Source organism: Rana temporaria, chromosome 5 (assembly GCF_905171775.1).
Source record: "Rana temporaria chromosome 5, aRanTem1.1, whole genome shotgun sequence".
In the NCBI taxonomy this organism is placed as follows: Eukaryota; Metazoa; Chordata; class Amphibia; order Anura; family Ranidae; genus Rana; species Rana temporaria.
The window spans coordinates 96,017,440-96,042,785 of NC_053493.1; the positions used below are offsets into that span (position 1 = coordinate 96,017,440).

Consider the following 25,346-nt stretch of genomic DNA (forward strand, 5'->3'; position numbering starts at 1 on the left):
AAGTAAGGGGAAAAACCTGCGGGGCTTGGCTCTTAGCAAGTTTTTTCTGGGAGGTCACAGGGGACATGCCTAAAGGTTATGCATTGCATCTGGCAAACCAGTCACATATCATGAAGATAGGATGGCTCTATATGTTATAGTTCCCCATAAAAAGTGACCTCCCTGGTAGTGTTGTAAAAGCTGTGAGTGGGGCCTTTTATGTACAAGTGTATGTGTGTGTCAGAGAGCTATGCTTACCTGCAAGCCTCCAGGCGATGCTCTATCCAGTCCTCTCCCTCATGCCTGCAAGGCAGGCAAAACGCTGACCTCCTCGTGTGTTCACAGGCCTGCGGCTGCAGGAACAGAGAGGCCCTTCCTCCCAACCCCCCGTCGCGGGCGCGCGCGCGGTGCGCGTGCACGTGTTATAGACGCATTTGGCGCCGTTTTAGCTGGGGGGGAAGGGCGGGTCAGTGGTTTAAAGGAAGGGGCGGCCCTTCCTTAGATGCCACAGCTCATTCATTTCTCTGGCTTAAGGGAGGAAGGACTGGAGGGAAGCACGGGCGCTGAGGACACACAGTGGCCAGAAAGAATACTACAGTCTTCAGAAGATTGTGGTTTAGCCTAGGAATAGGCTGGTTTTCTTTTCCATCTCATAGTCTTTTCTTTGGCAATACTACTCAGGGGGATAGAATGTTTTTTCTTGCCTAGATTGAAAAAAAAAAAAAAAAAAGAAGAAAAGTTTTTCTTTGAAAAAAAAAAAAAAAAAAAGGTGTCATCTAGGGTAGAGGAAACATTTTTTATTCCCCAAACAGGTGTTTGGGCATTTAACTATTATAAGTCCCAGGTACCAATAAGTAGCAGGTGTACCTCGGTATTGTACTATGGCATCAAGATCAGAGGGTACAAAAGGTGGGGATTCCCCCGCAGAGTCTGAGGTCTCGGATAGAGCTATGCCGCTGCTTTCCCCACAGGGAGCCGTTGGGCCATCGGGGTCTGGGGCTAGAGCTGACGCGAGTCAACCCAACCCTAAGGTGGTCACGGAAGAGGTGTTACTCGCCTCTTTAAATGAGATGCGGAGAAGCATGGGAGAAATGATAGCCGCAGCCATGCGGGGTAGTAAGCGGAATAGATCTCCGTCACCCGTGCGCGGACCCTCGGAAGAGGAGGTCCTTTCCTCTGGGGAATTGGACGACCTCTTGGACAGAGACCAAGTAGGTTCAGGGATCGAAGATCCGGATACAGAGGAGTCTGGGGCAGTCTCCCTGAGGGAGAGCTGGTGGATTCAGGGCTTGACGGACTTGGTCCATAAGGCATTCAACCTGCCTGTACCAGATCTCCAGGTATCGACGGTTTCAGCTTTGGGCTCACTGAGGGCGCCTCAAAGCAGGGCTGTGTTTCCGATCCATCCTCTCTTAGAGGGAGTCTTGTTCCAAGAGTGGAACAAACCAGACAAGGTTTTCTTTCCACCTAAGAAATTTTCTGTCTTATATCCTATGGAAGAAAAGTTTTCCAAGAAATGGGCTTCTCCTGCAGTAGACGCAGCCATCTCATGTGTTAACAAATCGTTAACATGTCCTGTAGAAAACGTACAGGTTTTCAAAGATCCAGTTGATAGACGCTTGGAAGCCCTACTTAAGAACTCCTTCACTTCTGCAGGGGCAGTAGTACAGCCAGCCGTGGCTGCGATTGGAGTCGCTCAAGCTTTATCGGATCAATTTAAACAAATGCTTGAACTTATTCCTGCCGAGCAGGCAGAAGAATTTTCGGATGTCCCTAAAGCCATATGTTTTACGGTAGACGCAATCAAGGATTCTATCCAACAAGCGTCACGTTTATCATTATCCCTTATCCATATGAGAAGACTCTTATGGTTAAAAAAGCTGGGAGGCTGAGCCCCCATGCAAGAAGCTCCTGGCAGGGTTTCCCTTCCATGGAGGACGGCTCTTCGGAGAGGACTTAGATAAATACATTCAGACCATTTCAAACGGCAAGAGTACTCTCTTGCCAACTAAGAAGAGGGTTCAGGGGCCTGCGTTTAAACGACAGTCCTCCCCTGGGCAGGGGCCCTCTAATGCCAAGCAGTATCGACGGCCTCCTGCAAGAACAAACTTCGGCTTCAACAGCAGATCAAGAGGACAGGCTGTTAGGGGCAAGAGGCAGTGGTTTCGCAAGCCGGCAAAACCAGCCCCCAAGTCTACCTCATGAAGGGGCGCCCCCACCCACGAAGGTGGGGGGAAGGCTGCGACTCTTTTCGGAGATTTGGGAAGCCAGCATTCCCGACGAGTGGGTACGGTCTTCCGTGGCCACAGGCTACAAGCTAGAATTCCTAAGGTTTCCTCCTCCTCATTTCCAGGAGTCGAGGATTCCAAACGATCTGGAGAAAGGAGCCGCATTAAAGTCGGCTCTAGATCATCTACTTTCCCAGGAAGTGATAGTGGAGGTACCAGTCCTGGAACAGGGGCTGGGTTTCTACTCCAACCTATTCATCATCCCAAAGCCCAATGGAGATGTCAGGCCAATTTTGGACCTAAAGATGGTAAATGCATACTTAAAAATCCGCTCATTTCGGATGGAATCCGTGCGGTCAGCAGCTGCCACACTCCAAAAGGACGACTTCATGGCGTCCATAGACATAAAGGATGCCTACCTTCATGTTCCAATTTATCAGCCACATCAAAGATATCTACGCTTTATGGTGGCTTCGCGTCATTTCCAATTCGTGACACTTCCCTTTGGGTTGGCTACGGCCCCCCGGGTGTTCACGAAGGTTCTAGCTCCAATCCTAGCCAAGCTAAGGATCCAAGGGGTCACGATCCTAGCATACCTGGACGACCTCCTAGTCATAGACCACTCGTCTCCCGGCTTGGAACGAGCAGTGGCCCTCACGGTCCAATACCTCGAGAGGTTCGGCTGGGTCCTAAATCGAGAGAAGTCAGCATTCCAGCCCACAAGGCAGTTGGAATATCTCGGCATGAGATTAGACACAGAACAACAAGGGGTGTTCCTACCTCTGAGGAAGGTCAAAGCCATCAAGGAATTAATCCTACTGGTTCTAAGCAAGAAAGAACCGACTATTCGCCTATGTATGAGATTACTAGGCAAGATGGTGGCTACTTTCGAGGCGGTGCCATACGCCCAGAGCCACACTCGCATCCTGCAGGCAGCCATCCTGTCAGCATGGAGCAGAAGGCCACAGGCCTTGGATATCCCGTTGCCTCTCTCATCAAGAGTCCGACAAAGTCTGTGTTGGTGGTTAGACCCTCAGAATCTACTGAAGGGGAGGTCTTTCAGCCCAGTGGCTTGGAAGATAGTGACCACAGACGCCAGCCTGACGGGCTGGGGAGCGATTGTGGATGGTTCCACTCGCCAAGGTATTTGGACAAAGCCAGAGAAGCTTTTACCCATCAACATCTTGGAGCTCAGAGCTGTTCGACTAGCCCTCAGGGCTTGGACGTCGAAATTGCAGGGGCTCCCGGTGAGAATTCAATCAGACAATGCCACGGCAGTGGCATACATAAATCACCAAGGGGGGACCAGGAGTCAGGCCACTCAGAGAGAAGTGAGCTTGATTCTCCTATGGGCAGAGGCTCATGTGCCCTGCATATCGGCAATATTCATTCCCGGAGTGGACAACTTTCAGGCGGACTTCTTAAGCCGCCAGACTCTATGGCCGGGGGAATGGTCTCTGCATCCACAAGTCTTTCAAGCACTCTGCCAAAGATGGGGAGTGCCGGACGTGGATATCATGGCATCGAGACTCAACAAGAAACTAGACAGGTTCATGTCCCGCTCAAGGGATCCGATGGCCTGCGGAACCGATGCGTTGGTTTGCCCTTGGCATCAGTTCAAACTTCTTTATGCGTTTCCCCCGCTCCAGTTACTACCCCCGCCTGCTGCGCAGGATCCGGGTGGAGCACATACCAGTCATCCTGGTAGCTCCAGCATGGCCCAGAAGGGCATGGTACTCACTAATCTTAAGGATGGTAGTGGGAGACCCTTGGACTCTTCCTCTACGGCCAGACCTGCTATCGCAAGGTCCGATCCTCCACCCTGCCTTACGGCATCTAAATTTGACGGCCTGGAAGCTGAATCCCTGATTCTCAGGGGTAGAGGTCTGTCTCAGAAAGTAATCTCTACCCTAATCAGAGCCAGGAAACCGGTCTCTAGGGTGATTTATTACAGGGTCTGGAAGGCCTATGTAGGCTGGTGTGAGTCCAAGCGATGGCTTTCTCGCAAATTTACCATCGATAGAGTATTAAGTTTTCTCCAGCTAGGAGTGGATAAAGGATTGGCATTAAGCACAATCAAAGGACAGATTTCTGCTCTGTCAGTGTGGTTTCAGCGGCCGCTGGCCACCCACTCGCTGGTTAAAACCTTCCTTCAAGGGGTCTTACGTATTAGACCTCCAGTTAAATCCCCGCTTTGTCCGTGGGATTTAAATCTTGTTCTGTCAAGTTTACAGAAACAACCGTTTGAGCCGTTGGCTGATATTCCTTTGGTTCTACTGACAAGGAAGTTAGTATTTTTGGTTGCCATAGTTTCCGCAAGAAGAGTTTCGGAGCTGGCAGCCTTATCCTGTAAGGAACCATATCTTGTTTTTCATAAGGACAGGGTCGTTCTCCGCCCTCATCCTTCCTTCCTTCCGAAGGTCATATCCAGTTTTCATTTGAACCAGGATTTGGTATTACCATCCTTCTTCCCTAAACCTACTTCCAGAAAGGAAGGGTTGCTGCATACCTTGGATATTGTCAGGGCCATGAAGGCCTATCTTAAAGCTACAAAGAAGATCCGGAAGACAGATGTGCTGTTCATTCTACCGGATGGGCCCAAGAAGGGGCAGGCAGCTGCAAAGTCCACCATTTCTAGGTGGATTAAGCAATTAATCACTCAGGCCTACGGCTTGAAAGGGTTGCCTCCTCCAGTATCATTAAAGGCTCATTCTACTAGAGCCATGGGCGCCTCCTGGGCAGCACACCACCAGATCTCTATGGCTCAAGTTTGCAAGGCGGCAACCTGGTCTTCTGTCCACACGTTTACAAAATTCTACAAGTTGGACGTAAGAAGGAATACTGATACTGCCTTCGGGCAGGCAGTGCTGCAGGCTGCAGTTTGAGACCCTCGGATTCCGGGGGCTCCTCTTTTTTTGAGTTAAATTTAAAATTTAAGATTATTTTTCTCAAATAAGTTGGATTTATTATGATTTGAGTATATCTCTAAATTAAATCCTTTTGTCTTGGAGATGTTCTCCCTCCCCTCATTGTAAGCATTGCTTTGGGACATCCCATATAGTAATGAATGCCGCTCTGTGTCCCGTGATGTAACGATAAAGAAAAAGAGATTTTTAATACAGCTTACCTGTAAAATCTTTTTCTTGGAGTACATCACGGGACACAGAGCTCCCACCCCTCTTTTGAGGACCATTTTGGGAGGCATACTGCTTGCTACAAAACTGAGGTACTCCTCCTATGGGAGGGGGTTATATAGGGAGGGGCATTTCCTGTTTGAAGATTGCCAGTGTCTACACCTGAAGGTACTCCATATAACCCATATAGTAATGAATGCCGCTCTGTGTCCCGTGATGTACTCCAAGAAAAAGATTTTACAGGTAAGCTGTATTAAAAATCTCTTTTTTCTTATGCTTTTCTTGCGCTAAAGGTGCCTATAATGGCTGACAATAAATACATACATATTCATTAAAAAGTCAAATATATATATAATTGCGTGTGTGTGTGTGTGTGTGTGTGTGTGTGTGTGTGTGTGTGTGTATATGTGTGTGTGTAATATATTATATATTATATATATATATATATATATATATAATTGTGTGTGTGTGTGTGTATATACACATACACGTACACATACGTGTATGTATGTATGTGTATATATATATATATATATATATATATATATATATATATATATATGTATGTATGTATATGTATATGTGAGGGGTTAGCTCGGTAGCGGGGGTGTGTGACCCCTTGGATGGGTTCACCACACACTGAACTTATACAGACTGGCAATCAAAAACGATTGAAAACAAAGTTTCTGGTTTATTTTCCTTCTTGCTGGAAAACAATTGCAAGTATCCAAACAGCATAAACAAAATCAAAACATAAAATAAACTCTAGCCACTCTGGGCGTCTACCTTCCACACAGGAACCTATCTATGAAGTCTAACACAGCCTACCACTGGATAGACCAGACCTGGGCAAACTACGGCCCGCGGGCCGTATACGGCCCGGCGGACCTTTTAATCCGGCCCACCCCCGCCGCCGAAGCCGCTGCCGCGTTAATCACCGCGGCGGGGAACATTAGACAGCGTTCGTTTGAACAGCTGTTTTCCCCGCCGCGCATAGACACTCCCCCTTGGAGGGATCTGTCCAATCGCGAGCAAGGGGGAGTCACAGACACTCCCCCTTGCTCGCGATTGGACAGATCCGTCCAAGGGGGAGTGTCTATGGCATAGACACTCGCCCTTGGACGGATCTGTCCAATCGCGAGCAAGGGGGAGTCACATAGACACTCCCCCTTGCTCGTGATTGGACAGATCCGTCCAAGGGGGAGTGTCTATGCGCAGCGGGGAAAACAGCTGTTCAAACGAACGCTGTCTAATGTTCCCCGCCGCGGTGATAACAGTAGGCAGGGCCGGGAGGGGTCACACGCAGCCACTTGTGCCAACACATGCAGCCACTTGTGCCAACACATGCAGCCACTTGTGCCAACACACGCAGCCACTGTGCCACCATAAATTGTCGCCACTGTGCCAATCACACGCAGCCACTGTTCCCAAACACAGCCACTGTGCCAATCACACGCAGCCACTGTGCCAATCACACGCAGCCACTGTGCCAATCACACGCAGCCACTGTTCCCAAACACAGCCACTGTGCCAATCGCACGCAGCCACTGTGCCAATCACACGCAGCCACTGTGCCCATCAAACGCAGCCACTGTGCCCATCAAACGCAGCCACTGTGCCAATAACACGCAGCCACTGTGCCAATCACACGCAGCCACTGTGCCAATCACACGCAGCCACTGTGCCAATCACACGCAGCCACTGTGCCAATCACACGCAGCCACTGTGTCAATCACACGCAGCCACTGTTCCCATCACACGCAGCCACTGTGCCAATCACACGCAGCCACTGTGCAATCAATTGTTGCCACTGTTCCCAAACACAGCCACTGTGCCAATCACACGCAGCCACTGTGCCAATCACACGCAGCCACTGTGCAATCAATTGTTGCCACTGTTCCCAAACACAGCCACTGTGCCAATCACATGCAGCCACTGTGCCAATCACATGCAGCCACTGTGCCAATCACATGCAGCCACTGTGCCAATCACACGCAGCCACTGTGCCCATCACACGCAGCCACTGTGCCCATCACATGCAGCCACTGTGCCCATCACACGCAGCCACTGTGCCAATAACACGCAGCCACTCTGCCCATCAAACGCAGCCACTCTGCCCATCAAACGCAGCCACTGTGCCAATCACACGCAGCCACTGTGCCCATCAAACGCAGCCACTTTGCCATCACATGCAGCCACTGTGCCAACACACGCAGCCACTGTGCCAACACACGCAGCCACTGTGCCATCAATTGTCGCCACTGTGCCCATCAAACGCAACCACTGTGCCATCACACGCAGCCACTGTGCCATCACATGCAGCCACTGTTTAATCAATTGTTATTGATTAAACAGTGGCTGCCTGTCCCCAGCCTCTGTCCCCCTCCTGTGTCATGTCCCCAGCGTCTGTCCCCCTCCTGTGTCATGTCCCCAGCCTCTGTCCCCCTCCTGTGTCATGTCCCCAGCCTCTGTCCCCCTCCTGTGTCATGTCCCCAGCCTCTGTCCCCCTCCTGTGTCATGTCCCCAGCCTCTGTCCCCCTCCTGTGTCATGTCCCCAGCCTCTGTCCCCCTCCTGTGTCATGTCCCCAGCCTCTGTCCCCCTCCTGTGTCATGTCCCCAGCCTCTGTCCCCCTCCTGTGTCATGTCCCCAGCCTCTGTCCCCCTCCTGTGTCATGTCCCCAGCCTCTGTCCCCCTCCTGTGTCATGTCCCCAGCCTCTGTCCCCCTCCTGTGTCATGTCCCCAGCCTCTGTCCCCCTCCTGTGTCATGTCCCCAGCCTCTGTCCCCCTCCTGTGTCATGTCCCCAGCCTCTGTCCCCCTCCTGTGTCATGTCCCCAGCCTCTGTCCCCCTCCTGTGTCATGTCCCCAGCCTCTGTCCCCCTCCTGTGTCATGTCCCCAGCCTCTGTCCCCCTCCTGTGTCATGTCCCCAGCCTCTGTCCCCCTCCTGTGCCATGTCCCCAGCGTATGTCCCCAGCGTCTGTCCCCCTCCTGTGCCATGTCCCCAGCGTATGTCCCCAGCGTCTGTCCCCCTCCTGTGTCATGTCCCCAGCATATGTCCCCAGCCTCTGTCCCCCTCCTGTGCCATGTCCCCAGCCTCTGTCCCCCTCCTGTGTCATGTCCCCAGCATATGTCCCCAGCCTCTGTCCCCCTCCTGTGCCATGTCCCCAGCCTCTGTCCCCCTCCTGTGTCATGTCCCCAGCCTCTGTCCCCCTCCTGTGCCATGTCCCCAGCCTCTGTCCCCCTCCTGTGCCATGTCCCCAGCCTCTGTCCCCCTCCTGTGCCATGTCCCCAGCCTCTGTCCCCCTCTTGTGTCATGTCCCCAGCCTCTGTCCCCCTCTTGTGTCATGTCCCCAGCGTCTGTCCCCCTCCTGTGTCATGTCCCCAGCGTCTGTCCCCCTCCTGTGTCATGTCCCCAGCCTCTGTCCCCCTCCTGTGTCATGTCCCCAGCCTCTGTCCCCCTCCTGTGTCATGTCCCCAGCGTCTGTCCCCCTCCTGTGCCATGTCCCCAGCCTCTGTCCCCCTCCTGTGCCATGTCCCCAGCCTCTGTCCCCCTCCTGTGTCATGTCCCCAGCCTCTGTCCCCCTCCTGTGCCATGTCCCCAGCCTCTGTCCCCCTCCTGTGTCATGTCCCCAGCCTCTGTCCCCCTCCTGTGTCATGTCCCCAGCCTCTGTCCCCCTCCTGTGTCATGTCCCCAGCCTCTGTCCCCCTCCTGTGTCATGTCCCCAGCCTCTGTCCCCCTCCTGTGTCCTGTCCCCAGCCTCTGTCCCCCTCCTGTGTCATGTCCCCAGCCTCTGTCCCCCTCCTGTGTCATGTCCCCAGCCTCTGTCCCCCTCCTGTGTCATGTCCCCAGCCTCTGTCCCCTCCTGTGTCATGTCCCCAGCCTCTGTCCCCCTCCTGTGCCATGTCCCCAGCCTCTGTCCCCCTCCTGTGTCATGTCCCCCTCCTGTGTCGTCCCCAGCCTCTGTCCCCCTCCTGTGCCATGTCTATAACAAGTACTCGTACCAGTTTTCCAACAATGATATTTACTGCTTTTTATAAAGAAATACAATTGATTTTATGCAGTATTGAGTTTAGCCTTTTGGCCCGGCCCTCCAAAATATTTTTAGTTTCTCATGTGGCCCCATCGAAAAAATAATTGCCCACCCCTGGGATAGACAGTGCTGGTCATACAGCACAAACAATAGTCTTTGGACTTTTTATCACACAGAAAAGTCAATGGTCTCCTCACCTCATCAGGAGACTGTCTGGCACTGCTTCTCCTGTTCACACAGCCTTAGGAGTGATGCAGCCAATTAGTGGTTATCTTCTGGGCTACTTTATATAGGTCCTTAATTGCCTCACTCTGAACAGCTGGAGTCTTCCAACGGCCCTTAGGCTGGGTTTACACTACTTTCATCCTACTTTGCTCTGTGTTCAATGTTTCTATGAGAGCGTCTTGTAGCGTCCTACACAAGTCGGTCGGACTTTGAAAATGCTCCCTGTACTACTTTTGGTCCTACATTGATCCTACTTCAGGCCCATTGAATATCATTGAAGTCGGACCAAAGTAGTATCCTGTTCATGAAAGTAGGATGGATGTAGGACCAATGTAGCGGATCAAAGTAGTGTAGTAGTGTGAACCCAGCCTGAGCCTTCCTGGCTATTTCTGGCAGCCGATGCCTAATAATGATTGGTGTATTGTCTAACCAGGCAGAAACGTATGTCCCAGCAGTGACAACACCCACAGATTTACCTGACTTCCTGTCACTAATATATATATATATATATATATATATATATATATATATATATATATATATATATATATATATATATATATATATATATATATATATATATTCTGTCATTGTCAGTGCATCTTGAATTTTCAGTTTAGCCACCAAAACTTGCATTCAGTACACCTCTAATTATTTGCTTGTTTATCACTTTTACAGTATAATGTAAAAAACATGCTCAGTGAGGTTTAGTTGATATGGGGCAGTATTTTTCCTGACATGATGGTGATGTGCTGCACTGGGGACGCAGGTTAGGAGCCCCGGTTAGGTATGGCTTATGACATATATATTAAAGCAGAGGGAATAAGTAGCAGTGATGGATGGTGCAGGGTAAATCTGCTGCTGGAGGAAAGGAATAACAGAGGAATATGAGTGACTCATCTGACAGACGTTATTGTTTTTTATGCTCATGAAGCTGACACTCTCCATAAAACTGGGGCAAACACTTCCGTTTTTAGAAAGTCCACGTCTCCTCATAGGACTTTTCTTTCCAATGATGTATGGGATCCTCATGTTCTGCCAGCGTTCTCCACACTGTCTATAAATAATGAAGGTCACCCATATTACAGGGATTCATCCAGTTTGTCTGCTGTGCAGAGGAGGCTTCGGTGCTTCATTTTCAGAATGGCTGCAGATATGGGGCCTTCACTTCAGTGTTGGGTGATTTGCACTCATTCATGGAGCATGACAAAACGGCGGGTCTGTAGATGTTTAGTGACAGATGCCATGTTGCTTTTTATATATTGTTCTTTCTGTATATCATTGCAAAGACAGTGGGGTAGATTCAAAGAGCAATTGCGTCTGCGTAACCATAGTTACGCAGCGCAATTGCTTACCTGCGCTGGCGTTACGAATGCTCCTGATTCAGGAACCTCGTTACGCCGACTGCAGCCTAAGAAATGACTGGCATAAGGCTCCTTATGCCGTCATATCTTAGGCTGCATTCTTACGCAGGCCGCTAGGGGGCGTTCCCGTTGTGGTCAGCGTATAGTATGCAAATTGCATACTAACGCCGATTCACAACGTTACGCGAGCCCTGCGTACGCAGTTTACGTCGTTTGCGTACGTCGGTTTTTGCGTAAGGCTGCCCCTGCTAATAGCAGGGGCAGCCAATGCTACGTATACCCGTCGTTCCCGCTTCGCGAAATTTGAAATTTACGTTGTTTGCGTAAGTGAATCTTGAATGGCGCTGGACGCCATTCACGTTCACTTTGAAGCAAATGACGTCCTTGCGACGTCATTTGCCGCAATGCACGTCGGGAAAGTTTCCCGACGGAACATGCACCCTACGCTCGGCGCTGGAACGCGCCCAATTTAAATGATTTCCGCCCCCTACGGGATCATTTAAATTGCGCACGCTTACGCCAGGGCATTTTGCCGGAGCGCCCACGCAATTTACGAAGCTACTGCTCCGTGAATCAAGGGTAGCGCAGATAATTTGCGGGGGCGCAGGGCAAAAACGGTGCCCTGCGCCTCCGTAAAAACTGTGCAAAGCTACCTGAATCTACCCCACTGTTGTTTTTTTTCTTTTTACACATAAAGGCCGGGACTAAATACATGGCAAGACCTCTAGTATAGCATGTCCAGAAGTATATGGCTTGAAGCAATAGACCTATACAAATCAATCTTATTTTTGTGACTTGGACTATCTCTTCCTAGTAACACATGCCTTGGTTTTTGTAAGAAGACAGCAGCTTACATCATAGCAGCAGAAAACCTGATACTCCCTGAAGATTGCACCCGCCGTGCTCATTGTATGGGCCAACAAACAGCTCTGTACCATACATTTCCCAGTGATGTCTCTGGGTGACCTACTTGTCAGCCTAATTACCAGTGAATGATCTCATTATGGCTGTATATTATCCAGTCAAATCAATATTTATCATGTAGATCTGCTTCTGGGGCAGTAATAAATGGTTGCAGCTAAAACGGGTCACTCCAGATGAGAATTAAGTTGGATTTTATATATTTTTTTCCCAAACTGGTAATTACATACATCATCTTATACATTATTATCTGCTCGACATTTACTAAACAGTCCATCATTCTGCTCTACCGGTCAACTGCCCTGCTGCACATCGGCAAACACCGGTACAAAGCACACGTGTTGGTAAATCCCAATTCCACCCAGAGTGAATAAAGTGGAGAAGAATTAAGCTAGCCATCCACACAAAATTCTTTGTTCAACCTGTAAGTGAACGAGCAAAGTCTATGCGATTTCTTAATCTATGCTAAACGGCATAGATAAAGTAATCTCCCGCTGCCGGTTGTTGTATTTAGCAGCTGCAGGCCCTAGCCGAAATCTAGTAGGAATCGGATGAAATCCAATCTGGTATGACCAGCTTTAGCATAGATGGTGATATTGATTGAAGCCATGTATTAAGTGTTTCATATAATCCTTTCCAGAAAGCAGTCTGCATTCTGGACATTTTGTCCCTGTGTGCTGCCTGCTCTAAAGCCAACCATAGACCGTTCGATTCTTGGCCGAGATTTGAACCATGTATGAACAGGCTGAATGTACCCAAGTTCAATCAACTTGGGTACAACCAGCCTGTCAGATTTACATGCATTTATCGCTAATGGGTGTTATAGTTGCTAGCAAAAATCACTGTGTTCTCCTGGCAGAGACGGCTTGCCCCGCCAGGAGAACACAATGACTCGGTGGCAAGGATTCTCCTGTCAACACTATCCATATCAATGGGGGAAACCAGCCAATTTATTTTCTGTAACCCATGGTTGCAAGAAAGAAATTTGCTCTGTCTATGGCTGGCCTAAGTGATAATACCACCCTGTGTACCACATGCAGAAGATTTTAACCTTTCATAGAGTTTTACAGGCTGCCAGAAGCAGGGCTGGACAATGCACTTGTGCTTCCTCCTTCACCAAAAACAAGGATCTCGTTCATTGGGACAAATGCCCAATGTGTAGGTGGGGTGCAGTGGGAATAACTTACTCGGTCCCAGTTCAATGAAAGAAGACAGTTCCAAAAGTGTGTAGAGAGCAGGATTCAGCCAAACTGATAGCGCCTGTAGAGAGGGGTAGAATGATTCCTGGCTGTCTTGTGCCCAAGCAGGCAGATATCCAGAGAAGTTGTGAGCCCTGCGCTTTCCCTCCTTGTTGGGAACCTTTCCCTGTCTCTAGTTCTGTATTTACCAGGCCAGTTAACTGTCCCAACTTGCAAATTGCGCACCAAACCCATGAATCGGTCTTAAGAAAAAGCCTCTACCTGACCCAAGATGGCTGCTAGTTACATGGAGAGGCAGCGTCCAATGTGATGACCCAGGAAACCATAGAGAAACCACGTTTCTTCTGACTTCCTCTTCCAACTGCAGTGCCACTGTGAAAGAGCACCACCTGCAGTGGAGAAAGTAGACTGCACCTGCCTACAAGTGTACATGAAGCCTTACATGCAAAAAGCAGCTTTTGGTAGTGATAAAGCACATACTTTTTGGATCAGCCGGTCATTCATCTGTCATCTATTGTTTGGGCAGAAATAGCTGTAGGTTCCATGGAAGGCCAGTTGAGGGGAGTCCTGGGGAATGCTACTGCTGCAATCACTTGGGGTTTATTGGTTTGCAGTAAATGTAGCACAAGGACCTTCCATGCAATGCATCAGAACAAAGATGAACACCACAAACCTTCACTGACCCAACACATACAATTCTCCTCTCACAAGTCCATCCCATAGTACTGTGGTCATTGCACATAATCGGCATCCCTGACTTCTTGTGAACCTTTATCCTAGTAAGTTCTGCCTCTTTCAATATCTGCAAACATTACTATAAAATAAAATGCATTATTTAAATAGATTTGTAAATAACGATTCAGATTAGTTAACTTCTTGTTTTCCTGAATATTACAGTTGTATAGAACTATATATGCAGATTTTGTAACCGTGTTATGGACATTGCCTTTGGATTTAATATTGGTTCTATAAGACCCCAGATCCCCCCTCTGCCCTTAAAAGCATTTGATCATCACACCAAGATTGGCGTAATCAAATGTTTTCATTTAAATAAATGGTGCCATTTATATTCGGGTAAACCGGAGATGTAAGGTCGTCTGTTTCGGGTTTCTGTATCCTAGGCCAGGGGTTGACAAATTTGCTTGGAATCTAGGAGCCAGCTAAAAAAGTTAGGAGCCAGAAAACGCACCCGTCCCGACGAGCTTGCGCGCAGAAGCGAACACGTATGTGAGCAGCGACCGCATATGTAAATGGTGTTCAAGCCACACATATGAGGTATCGCCATGATTGGTAGAGCGAGAGCAATAATTCTAGCCCTAGACCTCCTCTGTAACTCAAAACATGCAACCTGTAGATTTTTTTAAACGTCGCCTATGGAGATTTTAAAGGGTAAAAGTTTGGCGCCATTCCACGAGCGGACATAATTTTGAAGCGTGACATGTTGGGTATCAATTTACTCGGCGTAACATTATCTTTCATAATATTAAAAAAATGGGGATAACTTTACTGTTGTCTTATTTTTTAATTAAAAAAAGTGTCATTTTTTCCCCAAAAAAGTGCGCTTGCAAGACCGCTGTGCAAATACGGCGTGACAGAAAGTATTGCAACGGTCGCCATTTTATTCTCTAGGGTGTTGGGATAAAAAATAGATATAATGTTTGGGGGTTCTAATTAGAGGGAAGAAGATGGCAGTGAAAATAGTGAAAAATTACATTAGAATTGCTGTTTAACTTGTAATGCTTAACTTGTAATACATACGGCCGCCATCAGATGGCGCCAGTTCACAAAAAAAATTAAATAATAAATAAAATAACAAAAAAAAAAATTTTTTTTTTTTTTTTTTGCCCCCCCTTCCAAGCCAAGTCGCCAGGACCCTATTTCTAGTCGCCATGGCGACCTGGCGCCCGGGATTTGTCGAGCCCTGTCCTAGAACCAAACAAAACCGATCAAATCTTTGTTCAACTTTATGATCAGCCAGTTGTAGTGACAGGGACAGCCTTGTGAAGCTGTGGGAAAGGGAAGGGGGGAGGGGATATGTCCCATCCCACTGCTTGTAAAAGCAATTCAAAATGGTGCCGGGTGATGCCAGCACCTGCTGGTCCACAAGTTGTTACATAAAACCATGGGCACACCAGGTTATAATTATCATGTTTGATCTCTGCATATTTCTCTGTTTCAAGATGGTTCCTGTACCACCCTTTAAGTTTAAAATGGGCTTTTGCCTATCGCTGTGACCTGACAGTATAAAGTAATACAGCTGGGAACAAGGTGTTCTGTCTGGATCTGCCTGTGGGCTCATTTGGTAATCTGGTTGGGTGGGGGCTGTTTCTGTCAATCATTGTAACTTCTCACAGTGAAGAAATAATTACCCTTTGTCAATGTAGGTTTAGCATTACCTATCTATAGAGAAAGTGTTTGTGTTGAGCATTGTGCTTCCTATTTAAAAAAAAAAGAATGTTCATTTTATAGATTTGTGTTGATGCAAATTTGGCTATCTGAAGTAAAAGTGCCACCACTATTAGTAATTCATTTTTTGTATATTTGTTTTCCAAAAATCATAACTGGTTTTAGGTACTGAGCTTTTTTTTTTTTTTTTCTTTTCAAACATGACCTGTAAAAACAATCTGCAAGGCTCTGTATTAACCACTTCAATGTTTTTTATTTTTTAAACAAAACACCGAAAATTTTGGGGGGAAAAAAAAGGTTTATTTCTTTGTTATAAAATGATGGGCACTGATGGGGTGGCACTGATTGGCATTGATGGGGCTGCACTGATGATCAGTCAGTGTAAATGTGTGCCGTCACAGGATAGCCAGTTATTGGCTTTCCATTCCTCACACAGTGGCAGCACTAAGGAAATGAAATGGCAATAACGGGCCTTTGTTTACATAGGATCAGCTGTGATTGGACACAGCTGTTCACACCGTAAAGGGCCCCTTACCTTGATCTGTGATCAACTGTGTCCTAAGGACACCGCTATTAGTGCACCCCAGGGGCACGCACGGGGAGGCGGGATTGTTGAAGGGTGTCAATAGATGCCCTCCCAGGACTGGATGACTGCGGTAACCATCTTTCGGCTATAGCATGGTCAGCAAGTGGTTATAAAGGCAGATTCTTTTGAAAATGAAAAAAAAAATCTGCAAGCATCTCCCATTACTGGACAGAGGCAGCAACAAGAGCCATTGACTACCACTGCTGTCAATCACGACGTCTGCAGCAGAAGACGAGCGCCGTCCACAGTGGTCCGCGTTGTGTTCTGGGAGCCGAGTATTTCCCAGAACACAACAGGTGGGGGCGGAAAGTGTCGCACTACCCGCAGAATCCCCACAGTGAGGACTCCCGGAAGTGGGTACAAATACCTGTCTTTGACAGGTATCTGCACCCACCTCCCCCCTGAAAGGTGTCAAATGTGACACCGGAGGGGAGGAGGGTTCCGGTGAGCAGAAGTTCCACTTTAAGGTGTACAAATTGCATATTAAACAGTACTCGTAGTTTTGAAGAAAGGAGATATGTTGTATTGTAGGTAGTTGGATACGGTGTGACATAAAGTATTGCAATGACCGCCATTTTATTCTCTAGGGTGTCTGAGATAATGATATAGATGTGGATGGATATAGATATATAGGTACATGTGTGATATATATATATATATATATATATATATATATATATAATGTGTGTGTGTGTGTGTATATATGTATATATATATATATATATATATATATATATATATATATATATATATATATATATATATATATATATATATATTAGTGACCAGATTTTTAAAATGAAATTTTATATTTTACTAGTAATGGCGGCAATCAGCGGCTCTCTGCCCGTCGCCGCCTGCCTCACAGCCTGTCAAATCTTACTCTCCGGGCCCCGGCTACTACTGGATGGGGTGCGGAGGAAGATCAATCCACCAGGGAAAGCAAAGAAAATAAGCAGGCAGGAGGCTGACCGAGCCTTGAGCCAAGGCTGGAGAACATGAGAGCGGAGCTGAATGGGCATGTACCCAAAAATTAAGAAATATTCCCTCCGCTCCAACCAGCACATGATCATCAGAAAGGGGCACAGATAATTGGTCCGGGGACAGTGTCCTCAATCTGGGGATTTTAACTTGTAAACATATAGCCTGAAAAATAGGCCCGGTCCTTAAGTGGTTAAATATAAAATTATTAATAAAAAACCAAACTCCCCAAAAAAATAATAATAATGTGTTTAATTTGTGTTGGGGTGTGTTTTTTTTTTTTTTTTTTTTAAGTTAGGGATTAATTCTATATTACTTCGTATTCATTTATTGAATTTATTTATGAATATATTTATTTGTGTATTTATTTTACATGTGTTTATTGATTTATTAGTAGCAGTATTAACACCCTAACAAAATAAATAACCCTAATCCTAACCTAATCTTATAACTCCTTAAAAAAATAAAATAAAAAAAAAACGAAATAAAAGCTAACAGAAAAGCTAAAAAAAAACTGAAATACCTAGAAGCAAATGATTCAATAGATGAGTTTTTGCTATTGGCTAATAAAAAAAAAAAAGCCAAAGCTTGAAATTGTGCATATAAACGCGCCAATAATGAGCAAAGACTCCTAGGAGCTGAATGCATTTCTGGCAGATGAACAGGTAGTATTCTCGCAGGTTTCTTAAATGGATAAAACATGGGGGTCATGTGCATGCCTTGGCACACCCTGTAAGCTTTCCGCCCCTAACCTACCATTTTCTTTAGGACAGCTGGTCATAGTGCTGAAGGCATCTTTGCATGTCTTGTGCTATAGACCTGCATTTAATTATACCGCCTATTATCTCCAAAGTCACACTTTGGACAGCAGATATCCCACAGGCATCATTAGACCCCCATGTGCCCAGGCTCCTTGTAATCTTCTTTGGGCACTAAAGTAACCGGACCCAATTTTATTGTGTGCATCCCTTCCCTTCCTCCTTTGTCACAAGAACACCACTTTTTGTAATGTCTTTGAACAGGAGTTCTTCAGCTCTGATGAGAAGAGAACAAGGCATTCTGGGTAATGGTAGAAGGACAGCTGTCTCCCTGACACAGCAGCAGCTGCTAGAGAATGCCTTTGTGAACAATAGGCTTACAATGCAATTTAACATCTGCTGAGCGTTGATCCTGAAGGACTTGTCTAGTAGATTTTTAGCCTTTTTAGAGATAAAATTACCTGTGATAGAGGCAAAACCTTGATGGTCCAACTGCTAGCATTGCACCATTTTAGCAGCGGGCTAGTCTGTGCTTTTGTTTTCTATATGCAGGCGGTCCTCGGGTTACCAACTAGATGAGGACTGTAGGTTTGTTCTTAAAGGGTTACTAAACCCCCGTGGTTTTTTTTTTTTTAATAACAAACCTATCATATTTGCCTCCAGTGTGCAGTTAGTTTTGCAGAGTGGCCCCAAACCTCGTCTTCTGGGGTCCCCCAGCAGCACTCTTGGCTACTCCTGGCATCTGTAAGCCCCCTAGAAGAAGCGCACTCCCAGGGGGTTACCATGCAGGCACGCTCCGTAGACCGAATTCCGGGCTCGGCCCCGCCCACGTCTTCGGATTTGATTGACTGCAGCAGGAGCCAATGGCTGCACTGCTATCAATCCAATCAAGAGCCGAGAACCCCGGGCAGAGAGCTAGAGCACATTTACACTGTGGGGAGGAATGGGCTCGGGTGAGAAACTGGGGAGAGGGGGGTGCTGCTCAGTGTCGGAAGTTTTTTCACCTTAATGCACCCTAAAACACGAGGGTTTGCAACCCCTTTTTTAAGTCGAATTTTGTTTGTAAGTCAGAACAGTACATTTTAAGTGTAACTCCAGCCTGTGCAGTGATGTGGGATGTCCTAGGGCCCTCTGGACGTGCAGTTCTGCAGTGTGGGATGTGTCCGGCGCTGCAAGATGGCTGCTCAGTGGTGTCCGGGACAAGTGTGGAGCGCAAACAGCCGGCAGTGACATCACGCCACCTCCGTTCAGAAGTAGAAATCATTGGCAACTCGGATCTTTAGAACTCTGGCTGCCTAAATTTCTTATTTAGTTCACCAGTCGTTAACTTGGGGGAAAAAATATGAAAAATACTGAGGCTGAGCTATTAAGGGGATAACTAAAGAGTTAGAGGAGCTCCAAGACACTTACCTGTCCAGGGATCCGGGTCCAGCTATGTCCTCCCAGGAGCTGATTCTTCAATCCGCTTTAGGCGCAGGCATTACAAGTAAGGGGGAACAGGCAGTGAAGCCTGCGTCTGCGCGAGTTGCTCTGCGCTTTGTGAATAGTTACATAGTCTTCTGGGACCTGTGATGTGTCCCAGAAGACTGCAGGGGAAGGAGGGGGGCTGAACTTCGGGCTCATATATCCCCCCCCCCCCCCTAAAAAAAAAAGTGCCGAATGTGGAAGTGGGGAGAAGACTCAAACAAGCGCCCCTTCCCCTTTGGGTGAAGTTCTGCTCTAAGCTGCTAATAGACCGATTGACGTTCAACTGAGACAGACGCATTTTGATCAGTGTGTGGCTATCTGTGCTTGACAAGTCCATCATTTGATTACCATCTGTAATAAGGACAAGCTGCAAAACATTTGTGTGCATGGTGGAATCTCCTTTTTTTTTTTTCCCCAACCCACTGGGTCAGCGTAACAAAATGACTACTCTATGGCCAGCTTTACAATGGTGACTTGTGTTCCAGGCCTCCTACACAAATACTACACTTGAAAAAAGCATCTATTGAATTGCATCTAAACAATAACTAGATGACATTTTAATTTGCGAAAAGCACCATGTATAATAAAAACGTGCCATGTTTTATTCTATTCAAACACAGTTTTTACTTCATTTTCATCCTTTATTGTGAATTGGTCGCAAACCTCAGGTGTGAATTATGAACCAAGCATATCCCTCTATAGTGTGTACTTGTCTCAATCTAGGGCACTAAGTGTTATTTCTATCTGCTGCTTTGTTCCTCTGCTATCAGCATGATTCTCCTTTAAACAAGTTTCCTGACACCAAGAGAAAAAGGGGTATGGGAGGGATCTCCAGCAGATTGACAAGCTCTGTTCTGGTGAAGGGGGAGTGTGCTCCTTCCCTCCAATCAGCTGTCGGCTCTCCTCACTGAGCTCCGCAGTGTGTAATAAAATTTGTCTCTGCACCCCTGTTTTCTGACTGTTCAGACGAGCTTTATAAATTCTGCACTTTAAATTGATTTAGAGAAGATAAGACTGCAGATAAACCGGTACAACTTATGTAGGAGAATTTATTTATTTTCTGGGTATCACTTGAGACCAGTCACTTTACTAAATATATGAAAGATTTGCAACCACTTTAGCACTTCTGATCTCCTGCGGGCTTTTTCCATCCACAGGCACTCCAGCTACCTCTGAACATCATTTCCCAGGGTGGCTCTCCTGACAAACCAGACAAACCAGTGTAGTGGGAAAAGCCAATTGTAGTCTTCTGTGACAACACAAGAGCATAATTGTGGGACAGGACAGAATACCTTCATGGCAAGATCACCCCTTCGGTCTCATGCAGACATACAATTGGAGGCTGCAAAATCACTCCTGGGGGTCTGCAGGTAGCTCCATACAGATGCAGAATTCACTGACTTGTGTTTTTCCCGTGGGGGCGGGTGGGGAGCTGTCCCTGCTGGCAGAACACATTGATTGCTAGTGGGTATAGCCGCTGGCAATAGTCTCATGCTAAAACTCCAACATGCTGGTTGTACAATGCATGGACCAACTTTGGCACAATCAGCCTGCCTATAAATGCATCGAATCTCGGCCAGTCCCTGCTGAACCAGATGAGATTCGATCCATCCATGGCCAGCTTTAGTCTTATTTCCTGTAGAGAGAAGTAAAATGGCAACACTATGTGTAGATTGTATGCCTGCTGACAACACAGATTGTGACAGGGAATGCAAAGCCAATATCGGGGACTGACATGAAACATTTGATCTACTTTAGACCAGTGTTTCTCAATCAGGGTGCCATTTGGGGTCCACCTGGGTGTTGAGAGCCCAATAACCAGTTTGCCCCCGATCAGAGATAAATGGGCAGCACAGTGGTTGGCACTTCCAACTAGCAGCACTAGGGTCCTTGCTTCGAACTCCAACCATTGTGCTACCTGCATAGAGTTTGCATGTTCTCCCTGTGCCTGCGTGAGTTTCCTCTAGGTGCTCCGGTTTCCTCCCACACTCAAGACATGCTGGTAGGCTAATTGGATTTTTTTCAACTTGGCCCTAATCAAGGACGTGAGGTCAGTGGCTGGTGAGGCACTGGCTAGTATCAGAGCCAGATACACAAAGGTTACATACGCCGCGATCGTTGGAGCGAGAGCAATAATTCCAGCACTAAACCTCCTTTTAACTCTAAACATGCAACCTGTAAAAAAAAAAAACTACTTTTTGGAGATTTTTAACCACTTCAATACAGGAAACTTATACACCTTCCTGCTCAGATCAATTTTCAGCTTTCAGTGCTATTGCACTTTGACAATTGCGCAGTCGTGCTACACTGTACCCAAACAAATGTTTTATCATTTTGTTCCCACAAATAGAGCTTTCTTTTGGTGGTATTTGATCACCTCTGGGATTTTTATTTTCTGCAAAAAAAAAGACCGAAAATTTTGAAAAACAAATGTTTTTTTTTGTTTCAGTTACAAAACTTTGTAAATAAGAAGTAAGTTTACTCCTTCACTGATGGGACTTCACTGACGGGCACTGATAAGGCAGCATTGATGGGTACCGATAGGTGGCACTGATGGGCACTGATGGGCACGGATAGGCGGCACAGGTGGGCACAGATGGGCAGCACGGATGTACTGTAATAAATTGTACTGATGGATGCCAAACGATAATGCCTGCCAATCAGTGATGCCCATTGTGGGCACCAATTGGCGCCCATTGTGGGCACCGATTGGCATCCCTGGTGGTCTAGTGTGGGCATCCTGGGGGGGGGGGGTGGGCTGCGCTGATAATCGATCAGCACAAACCCACGTCAGAGGAGCAGCCGATCGGCTCTCCTCTACTCGCGTCTGATAGACGCGAGTGAGGAAAAGCCGATCACTGGCTCTTCTTGTTTACATCGTGATCAGCCATGATTGGACACGGCTGATCTTTACCTAGATCAGTGTTGCAGGGTTTCAGACTGACACACCGCAACAACGATCTCCGCGACGCGCGCCCCCGGGGGTGCGCAGCGGCTCAATATCCTGAAGACATCATATGACGTTGGGTCAGGATATTGAAACCACTTTGCCGCCGTCATTTTGTAATAGGGTGGGCAGCAAGTGGTTAAGTAAACAATATATTAATAGATGAGGTGCTAATGATGTTCAGTTAATCATATAAAATTAATTGCAAATATAATACATGGAATAGCAAGCTAGAAAGTCCATATGTGATGAATCCCAACACCAAACTGATGCTCAAAAATAAAGACTTCTAGTTCTTCACCACAAGTGCTCAATAGATGGGTGGCCACTTACCAGAAATGTATGACCCCTTTTTACAGGAAGGTCAAACCGCGCTTCTGGAATACCAATTGATTCCACTGACGGCACAATTCCACTTCACTGGCCCCTCGAGAGGAAACTAGGATGGCAAAATGACTTCACAAGAGACAGAGGGAGGTCTCATAGTGTAGTAGTTTTTATTATGGTAAAAAATTACAACAAATGGCGATTACACTCACATTTTACAGTGCCGATCCTGGCACCAGGTGCAATCGGTGTGTGCAAGACGGCTAGTCCTTGAAGGATGGCGTGTAGTCCGCGTCTCTCCCAAGGGCAAAGCCTGACTGGGATATAGGATCAGGACCTAGAATGACAGATCCTTTGCTCCGGCATATGTTTCACTGTATTGGCATCCTTCAGGAAGTGTTTTTTTTATATGCCTCTCCTGACTGCATGTCCCTGTAATGTATGTATGAATGCGAGTTGGACCTTAGATTATAAGCGCTTGCTCGTCCTAGGCTCAGGTTTCCCATGGATACATTTTATGTTTTATTTACATTTTTTTGACTGGCGTGCCTCCAGATATTGCATACTTTTATAGGTTGCCTTAAAGTGGATGTAAACCCCCCAAAACATTTTTTAATTAAGGCTTGTACATTGTCATCTGTGCCCAGTCTTGCCACAAAGAGTTAATCCAGCTGTGAGCAGTCCTCATCTTTTTTTCAGTGAGATAAAAACTGACACACAGGTAAACGGGAGTCAGTTCTTCCCCCTTGCTGTGAGTGACAGGTGATTTTGCATATCTCATGCACAAGCCTGAGATAGACATTATGTGTACTTCAGATCCCCTCCTCCTTTCTTCTCCAGCTCTCCCAGGATTGGCTGCTCCACACTTCAGCATGATTGGATATGCTGAAGTCATGTGGGGACTTTTCTGTGTTTTTGACTGGATGTTGGTGATCAAAGCAGAAGTTCAGTGTAAGAAATACACAGGAGAAAATGCATGTTGACAAGGGGAGTGTAGAGGTGGGCGGGGAGTCTTGACATCACGACTCCACCCACTGAGCTCCGGACAACAGACCCACCTAAACATCTGCAGTTTTTCAGGTCTCATAACAGACAGATGGGAGATATTTGACCGGTAAGGATACTTGCAGGCGGCATCTATATCCTTATAGATCAGCACTATGGCAGTAGTTTAGAAAGAATGAGTGGGTTTACATCCACTTTAACTATACTACGGTATAGATGTACAGTGTGTGTGTGTGTGTGTGTGTGTGTGTGTGTGTGTATATATGTATATATGTGTATATATATATATATATATATATATATATATATATATATATATATATATATATATATATATATATATATATATATATATATATATATATATATATATATATATATATATATTATATACATTCAGTCATATCCTAAACTCTACGGGTACCATGTCTGGTATGCTTTACATAGAATTTACCTGGCAATTGGGTAGGTGCTTCAGACTGTCACATTTTATACCATGAAATGAAATAAACTGAACATTTTGGCCTTGTAGAATAAAAAATAAAACACTGGGATTTTGTCCTTCACTGTACAGTTTTCCACACACATAATTGCTTGTCTATAGAGTCAATCTAACCAGATGTACATTATGTTTCAGACACAAGATGAAAAGCTGGGATATGCTGCTGATTCCTATGGTTACAACTACCTTCAGAGTGAGAATGGGAAGAGAGGACTGGACGAGGACGTAGCTCAGCAAAATGGCCAGGATGGCACAATTGGAGCCGCTAGAAATACGGATTCAAGTGCCAACAGCAACCTAAGATCAGAGGTACGTCTTGTGATAAATGAAGTCCCAAATCATTCAGTGGATCATGATCTGGCCAAGCTGTGATCCAAGAAGATTAAAGATCAGCTTCTCTGTCTCTTAAGACACATTGAATAAAGGAGGACGAATAAGTGCAGAAATCCATAGCAACCAATCAGATTATAAAGAAGATTTCTGGTTGATTTGTCTAGATTTCCACATTCATCACATTGTTCTTTGCCTTGCTGAATAAGCCTGTTAGTGGCTTATAGCTAAGAGTAGGTTATACCCGACTTTTCAGCATATAATCGGCTTTTTGATTTGTTTCTGAGACCTGTGTGTTTTCTTTAGATATGGGATTATAAATTTGTGAACCAAGATCACTGTTATTTTTTTTACAGGTATTGCAATGTTATGCTAGTATGAAACCGGTTTTAAACCCACATTTGGTGACACTAAACGCTAGAAAATGTCCCTTATATTGCTCTCCATCCAGCCTCTATCGCAGTGGTTCTCAACCCTTCTAGTGCCGTGACCCCTTGATAAAATGTCTCGTTGTGGGGACCCCTAACAGTAAAATTATTTTCGTAGTGTGGGTTTTGAGCATCCAAGGCAAGCCAAGTAATTTGCGCCCCTAACCCATGGAAATTTAGCACTCCCTGAGTCCCTTCCACTCTTACAGTATTAAAACCCCTTATGGTACATTTTAGGATGTACCACTCTTTCTCTTTGTTCTCCTTTCTTTCTTCCCTATCCATCTCTCTAGCTGTTTTCTTGTTCTTCTCTTCTTTCTCTTATTCTTTCTCCCCTCTTTTCTTTGTGCCTCCCCCTCCCTTCCATGTATTCTCTATTTTTACTCCTTCTCTTACTGCTTGGTGGGGGGGGTAGGAAACATGAATACTGGTGGTAGTGACAGGGAGTTGGAATGAGTGGCAGTGCTGCGGAGGGGGGGGAGGGAATCAGTGGCAGTGTTGGGGGAGTTCTGATCAGCCAACTCTTGA

At 46.5% G+C, this 25,346-nt stretch overlaps 1 protein-coding gene across 1 annotated transcript in view; it reads left to right on the forward strand.

The window, feature by feature from the left end:
* The window catches only part of NFE2L3 (nuclear factor, erythroid 2 like 3), a 62,261-nt gene that overhangs the window by 23,754 nt on the left and 13,161 nt on the right, over positions 1 to 25,346 (forward strand). The window contains exon 2 of the mRNA XM_040352888.1: positions 24,196 to 24,369. Coding sequence (XP_040208822.1) covers positions 24,196 to 24,369 — 174 coding nt within the window. The remainder of the gene's footprint in view (positions 1 to 24,195; positions 24,370 to 25,346) is intronic.